The 9,580-nt window shown below is 45.1% G+C and overlaps 1 protein-coding gene across 1 annotated transcript; it reads right to left on the reverse strand.

The window, feature by feature from the left end:
* Positions 1-8,097: 8,097 nt before the first annotated feature.
* LOC130285394 (olfactory receptor 5V1-like) lies at positions 8,098-9,036 on the reverse strand. Its single transcript, XM_056536754.1, has one exon. The coding sequence runs from the start codon at positions 9,034-9,036 to the stop codon at positions 8,098-8,100; it is 939 nt and encodes a 312-aa protein (XP_056392729.1).
* Between the last annotated feature and the right edge of the window lie 544 nt (positions 9,037-9,580).

Genomic DNA, 9,580 nt, shown 5'->3' on the forward strand with positions numbered 1-9,580 from the left:
AAAGACTTATGTGAACACAGTACGGGAACCTCTATAGTATAAAGAAAGACAATACAAAGGAAAGTGGAAGAAGATGGAGAGATGGACGGACACATAGGATCATGGACATCACTGAGAGGAAGAAATTGTCCAAAAGAAATCAAAGGGAACAAGAGGAATTACATGACACAGGAAAGTTGTCTAGATCTTATTTTGCCTACGGTAAATGTACAGTACAGGCCCCTTAATCTTATTTTTTTACCTGTTTCCTTGGTCTCGTCTCGTTTCTTACTGGGGTAAAGTCATAAGGAAAAATCCAAACCTTTAATTCTCTTCACAGATAATAAAATCAGATACAGCGATTCCTCTGATATCTCATTGTGTCACATGACTGGAGACCAGAAGTAAATAAAAAGAGACAATGTTTACAGAGGCAAATACTTCTCCCCAGCATTTTCTGCATTTCTACATTTTTCAAGTCACTCTTTCCAGCCGTTGCAAAGCTACAACACCCATTATGTCTGGAGAGCTTCAGATTTAACCATAATTACTGCAAAACTTAGAAGTGACGAGAGATCAGTCAGGAGAATACACAAACATAAAATGACTCCCAGGAGACGTCTTCCCTGTTGTCTTTCCTATTCTTCTTCATCTGGTCCAGACGCCATGTCTTCTTCATCTGGTCCAGATGCCAGGTCTTCTTCATCTGGTCCAGACGCCATGTCTTCTTCATCTGGTCCAGACGCCATGTCTTCTTCATCTGGTCCAGACGCCATGTCTTCTTCATCTGGTCCAGACGCCAGGTTTTCTTCATCTGGTCCAGACGCCAGGTCTTCTTCATCTGGTCCAGACGCCATGTCTTCTTCATCTGGTCCAGATGCCAGGTCTTCTTCATCTGGTCCAGACGCCATGTCTTCTTCATCTGGTCCAGACGCCATGTCTTCTTCATCTGGTCCAGACGCCATGTCTTCTTCATCTGGTCCAGACGCCAGGTTTTCTTCATCTGGTCCAGACGCCAGGTCTTCTTCATCTGGTCCAGATGCCAGGTCTTCTTCATCTGTTCCAGACGCCAGGTCTTCTTCCAGCTCCATATTCCTCTGTAAAGTTTGACACCTGGACATCATTGGTTCCTCACTTTGCCAGCCGATCCTCATCCTCTGTATAAAGACAACAATCATTATAACCCTTCAAGAGACGGTGCTTCCTAAAAATAATACTGCCAAACCCTGTGTACCCTGTATATTATACTGCCAAACATCATGCCCTCTAAAAATAATACTACTGTAGTATGCACAAAGCAGCAGCATTCCATTGAAAATATGCAAAATTCTGCTGGCGGAAGTTTGTAGTGTGGACGAGCCCGAATTCCCCCAGACCCCTCTGTCCCCCCAGACCCCTAAGTCTTCCTCCAGACTCCTGCTCCCAGAGAAGGCTAGGTTTCCCCCTTTTTTTTACTTGCAAAAACACAGAAAAACTGCTACTACTTTTTCCTGTGTTTTTTTCTTGCGCTTTTGTCTTCTCTGGAAACTTATCCTTAGTCCTCCCCTGGTCCTCAAGTCCCCCCCCCCCCCCATCAACACGCCTGGTCCTTCTTCACTATTCCACTTTTCTTCACCCCCTACCCCCCCCCTTAGTCCCCTTCACACTCCTCTGTCCCCTTTACCAAACCCACACTTACCTTACCTCACCCCCCCCCCCAAACAACTTCACTTCAGCCCCCCATGCCCTCCTGGTCCTTCTCCACTGAACTTTTCTTCCCCAACCCCACCCCCAGTTCCCCCACAATAGGTTGGCAGTATAGTTCCCCCACATTAGGTTGCAGTTCCCCCACATTAGGTGCAGTATAGTCCCCCACATTAGGTGCAGTGTAGTCCCCCATATTAGGGGCAGTATAGTTCAAAACATTAGATACAGTATAGTTCCCCATATTAGGTGCAGTACAGTTCCCTCACATTAGGTGAAGTATGTTCTCCCACATTAGGTGCAGTATACTTCCCCCACATTAGGTGCAGTATAGTTCCCCCACATTAGGAGCAATATAGCCCCCCACATTAGGGGTGCAGTATAGTTCCCCCACATTAGGTGCAGTACAGTTCCCCCACATTAGGTGCAGTATAGTTCTCTACATTTGGTGCAGTATAGTTCTCTAACTGAGGTGCAGTATAGTTCTCTACATTAGCTGCAGTATAGTTCCCCACATTAGGTGCAGTATAGCTCCCACATTAGGTGCAGTATAGTTCCCCACATTAGGTGCAGTACAGTTCCCCCACATTAGGTGCAGTATGTTCCCCCACATTAGGTGCAGTATAGTTCCCCCACATTGGGTCCAGTATAGTTCCCCACATTAGGTGCAGTACAGTTCCCCCACATTAGTTGCAGGATAGTTCCCCACATTAGGTGCAGTACAGTTCCCCCACATTAGGTACAGTATAGTTCCCCCATATTAGGTGCAGTATAGTTCCCCCACAGACAAGCAGCCCTCAGCCATATACAGTGTATGGCTGGAGGCTGTATGCCTGTGTACTGCCCCACTTCAATGTTCCGACCACCGCTCCTCTGGTCCGGGGTCACGATCTACTGCTATGGCCTATAGACCATAGCAGTTGGTCCCTAGACGGGAGGAGCTGTGGTCGGAACACTGAAGATGACAAGCTGCCAGCTAGTGCTGATGACTGGTGTCCTCCTCGATGCTCCGCCCTCTCTTCTCCTATGAGCGCACGCATGGGACGTCAGTTTTAAAGTTAACTCAGGGCCGCAGAGAGGTACCCGGACATCCTTGTGTCCTGAAAAGGGATGTCCCGAATGTGACAGGGGCCCCCTGCGGGCACGGGGCCTGGAGCAGGAGTTCCAGGAGTGCCAATGATGATCCGGCCCTGCATGCAGCAGCGTTGCTGTCACCCAAGCTCATCAGACCAGCAGCCCTATACCTGTTACATTTCTCATGTCTTCTTCCCCTACCCAATGGTGCTGGTAATAGCGCCAACATTCTTACTGCCAGAGAACATGACAGTCTTCTGACCTCTACCTCGTCCAACATTTCATTTACCAAACATAGTTTTGGCGGGTAGTTTGGATTTGTAGGTTACTTTTCTTTCAAGCAGGTAGATATAATGCAAGTTAGATTTACCTAAAAAAAATGTAAACATACAGCCTCTTGAGAAGGCTAATGCTTGTGGGATCCAGTCGCTTTTTAGTGTGCTGCTATGTGTCGAACAGGAAGATGTAAACAGTGTTTGCTGAAACTAATATAATATTCATGAATAACATATTAACAGGGCTGAATCCTGTGAAATGCACCCTGTTGTTAAGGCGCTACTATGTCCCAAACAGACAGATGTAAACTGTGTTTGCTTAAACCAATATAATAATTACTGATAACGTATTAACAGGGCTGATCCATGTGGAATGTTTCCCCTTGTAAGGCGCTGCTATGTCCCAAACAGACAGAAGTAAAGGATATTTGCTAAGCGCTATGCTGTGTTAAGGGCACTTTGCACTTGTATCGCTATCATACAGGTCTGCCGCAGCACAGCTTTGCTCAGTTTACAGCTTGTTGCGTTTGGTCTTTTGTATCAGCCTTTAAAAAGGCTTACTGGGCTTTGTGGTACATGATGAGGCTTGTGTATGAATGGACAGGAGGTCCCCTATGATCAGCCTTCATACACACACAGGCTGGGGATGAGCAATTCTTTGCTGTGGATCCTTGTAGACCCCCTATAGGAGTGTGCCCGGTGCACGCTACTGTCTCTGCTCCCCGCTGAATTACATTTTTATCTGTTAGGATTATATTGAAATAAAGATCTATCAAGTTTACTTGGTGAGTGCTCCGTATACAGTGGTCCCTCAACATATGATGATAATCCGTTCCAAATGGACAATCATTTGTTGAAACCATCGCATGTTGAGTGATCCGTGCAATGTAAAGTATAGGACAGTGGTCTACAACCTGCGGACCTCCAGATGTTGCAAAACTACAACACCCAGCATGCCCGGACAGCCAACGGCTGTCCGGGCATGCTGGGTGTTGTAGTTTTGCAAAATCTGGAGGTCCGCAGGTTGTAGACCACTGTTAAAGAAAGTTGTACTCACCTGTCCCTGCCGCTCCGGACCGTCACCGCTCGTCACCGCTGCCCTGGATGTTGCCCTCCATAGCTGTCGCCCCGTCCCCCAGGGTGTCCCCGACGCTCCAGCAAGGCCTCTGCTTCTCCAGCATCCTCGCTCTCTGTCGCCGCCATCACGTCGCTACGCACGCCGCTCCTATTGGATGACGTGCGCGGCGGCGATGTGATGACATCGATGGAGAGCGCCGACGATGCAGGGGATCCTGAAGAGGACGCACTGGAGCCCCGAGGACAGGTAAGTGATCGTCAGCGGACCACACGGGGCACCGTAAACGGCTATCCGGTGGCTGAAGCAGTCTGTGCTGAGGGATAGCCGTTTATGCGATGGCCCTGACATACAAAAGCATCGTATGGTGATGCTGCCTCTGAGAGGCCATTGCATGTTGAAATTATCGTATGTCAGGGCCAACGTAGGTCGAGGGGTCACTGTATGTTTCTCTGTATCCCTAATAGTTTACCAATAGTTAAAAGGGGTACTCCGGTGGAAAACTTTTTTTTTAAATCAAATGGTGCCAGAAAGTTAAACAGATATATAAATGACTTCTTTTAAAAAGTCTTAATCCTTCCAGTACTTTCTATGGGCTGTATACAACAGAGGAAATGCTTTTCTTTTTGGATTTCTCTTCTGTCACGACTATCGTGCTCTCTGCTGACCTCTGCTGTCCATTTTTGGAACTGTCCTGAGTAGAAGAAAATCCCCATAGCAAATATGTGCTGCTCTGGACAGTTTCTAAAATGGACAGAAGAGGTCAGCAGAGAGCACTGTGGTTGTGACAAAAGAGAAATCCAAAAAGAAATTTCCCCTGTAGTATACAGCCCCTAAAAAAGTACTGGAAGAATTAATATTTTTTAATATAAGTAATTTACAAATTTGTTTAACTTTCTGGCACCAGTTGATTAAAAAAATAAAAAAAAAAAGCTTTCCATGGGAGTACCCCTTTAATAGTGTACCAAAAGTTGAGGAATTAGCGGATTTGAGAGATGTTTTTAAGGTTTTTAAGGTGACAGGAGGTTATGAGGGTCTGAATGTGCAATTTGAAAAACAGCGCTAAGTCGAAGGTCACCCCAAGAAAGTGGACTTGTGTGGCTGGAGAGAGTAATAGACCGGGTGGCTGGATGGAGTGGGATGATGAATTGCGTTTTTCCCAATGTTAGGTTTGGAAAAGTAGGAGGAGAAGAAGGAATACACAGCTGACAGACAATCTGTGATTTCGGATAGGAGGGGGTGACATCAGGGCCTGAGGTATAGATTTGAGTGTTGTCAGCATAGACGTGGTACTTATAGCCATAGGATTCTATCATCTGTCCAAGGCCGAGGGGCTCTAGGACATAACCTTGGGGGACTCCCAAGGTTGAGGTTAAGAAGTAGCATGAGAGTGGGAGATGCTAAATGTGCAGTTGGTGAAGTATGAGGAGATCCAGGAGAGGGTTAAATTTGTGATGTCTAGGAATGAGAGAGCTTGTAATAGGATACAGTGGGGTACCAGATTTTTCTTTGTTCTCTTATATACATTGTCTTATGCACTATATATACACATGTTTTATCTATGTTCTCTGAGTATGCAGACATGGCGGTATGCGTTGGATCTTTAAAAAAAAAAAAAAAGAATTGTCATGATATCTTCTAGTGGTGGCTATTAGATTAGGGTTTAGTGAGGAACCCGTAGGGTTAGAGTGGTGGAGCCATCCTTTTTTTGGTTTTGTGCTTCACTTAGAGGATAAGAAAGAAGGGACAATATAAGGGAAAGAGTCATTGACTACCGTATATACTCGAGTATAAGCCGACCCGAATATAAGCCGAGGCCCCTAATTTCACCTCAAAACCCAGGAAAAGTTATTGACTCGACTATAAGCCTAGGGTGGGAAGTACATCATCCCCCCTGTAATCATCCAGACCCCCATCATCATCCAGACCCCCGTCATCATCCCCCCATTCATCATCACCACCTGTCAATCCCTTCATCAGTGGTCTTCAACATGCGGGCCTCCAGAGGTTTCAAAACTACAACTCCCAGCATGCCCGGACCGCCGATGGCTTTCCGGGCATGCTGGGAGTTGTAGTTTTGCAACATCTGGAGGTCCGCAGGTTGAAGACCACTGAGAAGGGATTGACAGGCGGAGAGTTCACTCGAGTATAAGCCGAGGGGGGGCGTTTTCAGCACGAAAAATCGTGCTGAAAAACTCGGCTTATAATTGAGTATATACGGTAAATCCATAATTTCCTAATACAATTACCCATCCAACAAAGATGAGAGAGTCCTGACCCAAAATCTATCCACACTGAAATCCACATTGGAGTGATGCATCCTTATGTGACCCCAGTGAAGAGTAAGAGTCATCTCCCAAAGGAGAAGCTCGGTGTTGTCTTGTTCCCCATCACTTTGACCCTAGTAGATCTTAGAGGGTCATTTGCTTTTCTTATTGATCATTCTACTATTCAATTCATCTGATGTACTGGTGTAGAAGCTAAAGATAAAACCTGATTGTAGGTTGGTTAATCAGAATTCTTGACACTTGTTTTATATTCTAAAAGGGGTACTCCGCTGCTCAGCGTTTGGAACAAACTGTTCCGAACGCTTAAAGGGGTACTCTGCCCCTAGACATCTTATCCCCTATCCAAAGCATAGGGGATAAGATTGCAGATCGCCGCGGTCCCGCTGCTGGAGACTCTCGGGATTGCCGCTGCGGCAGCCCACTATCATTACTGCACAGAGCGAGTTCGCTCTGTGCGTAATGACGGGTGATACAGGGGACGGAGCAGTGTGACATCATGGATCCGCCCCTCATGACATCACGGCCCGCCCCCTTAATGCAAGTCTATGGCAGGACCGCCACGCCCCCTCCTATAGACTCGTATTGAGGAGGTGGGCCGTGACTTCATGAGGGGCGGAGCCATGACATAACGATGCTCCAGCCCCTGTATTGCCCGTCATTACGTGCAGAGCGAACTCGCTCTGTGCAGTAATGACAGCGGGCTGCCGAAGCGGCGATCCCAGTGGTCCCCAGCAGCGGGACCCCGGCGATCTGACATCTTATCCCCTATCCTTCGGATAGGGGATAAGATGTCTAGGGGTGGAGTACCCCTTTAAGCCGGCACAAGGAGCTTGTGATGTCATAGCCCTGCCCTGGAGTACCCCTTTAATGTACATCTGTCACATCCATACAAGCTACAGAGCTGCAGACACCAGCAGTTAGGGATGGGAAAGATGGTATCCATATTTTCCTCATTGTCTAACCTACCCAGACAGTTGGAGAGGCCAGCCGAGTCACAGTGGCACGTCCGCGGGGAGGGGGAAGGTTACGGTGGGGAGGAGGCGGGTCAGGGCAGGGAGGAGGAGTGGCACTTCAACATGACTGGTCTCTCCACCTTACAAAACAACATCAATTTAACTTTACCAACTATGGCCACACTAAACAAAAGTACTGTATTCCAATTTGGTTCCATTTTGTGTCTCCGATGCACTGTGTGTACTGTACAGTATCCTGAAGAAGCTCCAGTCCTCTATGTATAAAGGGATTTATAGCTTCTAGCAGCTTTTTCTGACTTTCTTTTCAGGACTTACTTTATCTGTATTATTTATCCACATTTTTCCTTTATCTTTATTAGTTTTCCATAGAGTTCTAGACTCAAGATATAAAGGTTTCAACTTTCAATTGTTGTCCTGGAAACGATTCATATTGTAATTTAAGGGATCAATGTACGATTATGCTAATTAATAATGTACATTTTAGATGTTGTATTAAAAGTTTCTCTTTAACTATTTATGAGGATTATGTATTTCCGGCTGTGTCTGTAGAGTCAGGGCACTGTGACTAGAAGCTCCATACATCTGACACCAAATACATTTTTGGTAATGTTGGGAAAATAAGTGTAAGTAATGAAAAGCCAAGATTAGGAGATCGAGGAGGTGGATTATGGGTCGGAGGACAGAAAAGAGTAGAAAATATCTGTGATACTAAATGTTTTTAGTACTGTATTTATTCTGGAAGCATATCCCTACGAGGGCCTCATTCTCAGGTGGAGTTTCCTGATGGCTTCCTTTATTTCCGAATTCTTCAGGCTGTAGATCAAAGGATTAATAGTCGGGATTATGACACAGTAGGAAATCGCCAGCATCCTGTCATCATAGGAAGAGAATGGATTGTCCAATCGAAAATGAACAACCATAACAGTCCCAAAGTAAATAATAACAGAGACCAGGTGAGAGCCGCAGGTGGAGAAAGCTTTACGGCGGGACTCTGCAGAGCGGAGGCTGAAAATGGAGGTCAGGATCTTGGTGTAGGAGCAGAAGATCAGTATGATTGGAGGCATGGTGGCTGTTATACTAGATACAAGTAGATAGACTTTCAGCCCGAAAGTATCATTACAAGCTATACTGATAATTGGAGGAATATCACAAAAAAAATGTGCAATGAGATTAGAGCTACAAAAAGTCAAACTAAAAAGCAAATTGCAGGCAACAAAGGAAATCACAACCCCAAAACTCCAAGAAAGAAGAGTTAACTGATAACAGAGCCTGGTGGTCACCACAGTGGTGTATCTGAGGGGGTGACATATGGCCATATATCGGTCAAAGGCCATCACTGTGAGTAAGACACATTCACAAACTGCAGGCATGAGAAAGGCAAACAACTGAACAGAACATCCAATGAAGGAGATGGTCCGTCCAATGGGGAAGAAGCTTTCTAGAGCCTTAGGAACTGTAGAATTGATGGTACAAATCTCAACAAACGATAAAGCCCTCAAGAAGAAATACATGGGAGAATGGAGGTGAGGACTGCGAGTGATGGTCACAATGATTAGGCCATTACCAATCATCGAGAGAAGGTAAGAAAGAAAGAAGAACAAGAAGAGAGAGACCTGAAATGTAAGAGACAGATCCGAGAACCCAAGAAGAAGGAACGTTGTCACATTTCTGGGGGTCTTTTTGTTCATTGTTTCAGTCCCGTTGGCTTCCTCTTGGTGATCCCACTAATTCCAGGTAGAAATCAGCAGATGTTATATGTTCTTCAGCTTCTAATGGAAGACCATGAATAGACTGGACACAAATCTGATGGGAACAGAAGGAGGGAAAATAATGATGACCAGAGGAGAAGACAGGAATTCTGAACACAATACAGACAACGCTGGGAGTAGTGAAAGGTCCAATGAGGACTGGAGCTATAGTGGTGAGTATTATCTATGGTTACTATATGCATTTCACTTTGCTGGCAGCATCTAGTTTCTTGCCCTGTTATATATATATATATATATATATATATATATATATATATATATATATATATACATACATACAGGAGAGGTAACGTATAATTTAATCACATATATATATATATATATGTGATTAAATTATACGTTACCTCTCCGGGGATGTTTATACCAGTGAGATATATGAAAAATAATATAAAAAATAATAAACAGGATAGATACATATATATTACAGTATATTAAAAATAAGAATAAACAGGATAGATACATA

This window comes from Hyla sarda, chromosome 8 (genome assembly GCF_029499605.1).
Source record: "Hyla sarda isolate aHylSar1 chromosome 8, aHylSar1.hap1, whole genome shotgun sequence".
Lineage (NCBI taxonomy): Eukaryota > Metazoa > Chordata > Amphibia > Anura > Hylidae > Hyla > Hyla sarda.

Excerpts from the sequence above, each read along its gene's own strand:
- LOC130285394 (XM_056536754.1), bottom strand. The coding sequence starts at position 9,036 with ATGAACAAAAAGACCCCCAGAAATGTGACAACGTTCCTTCTTCTTGGG.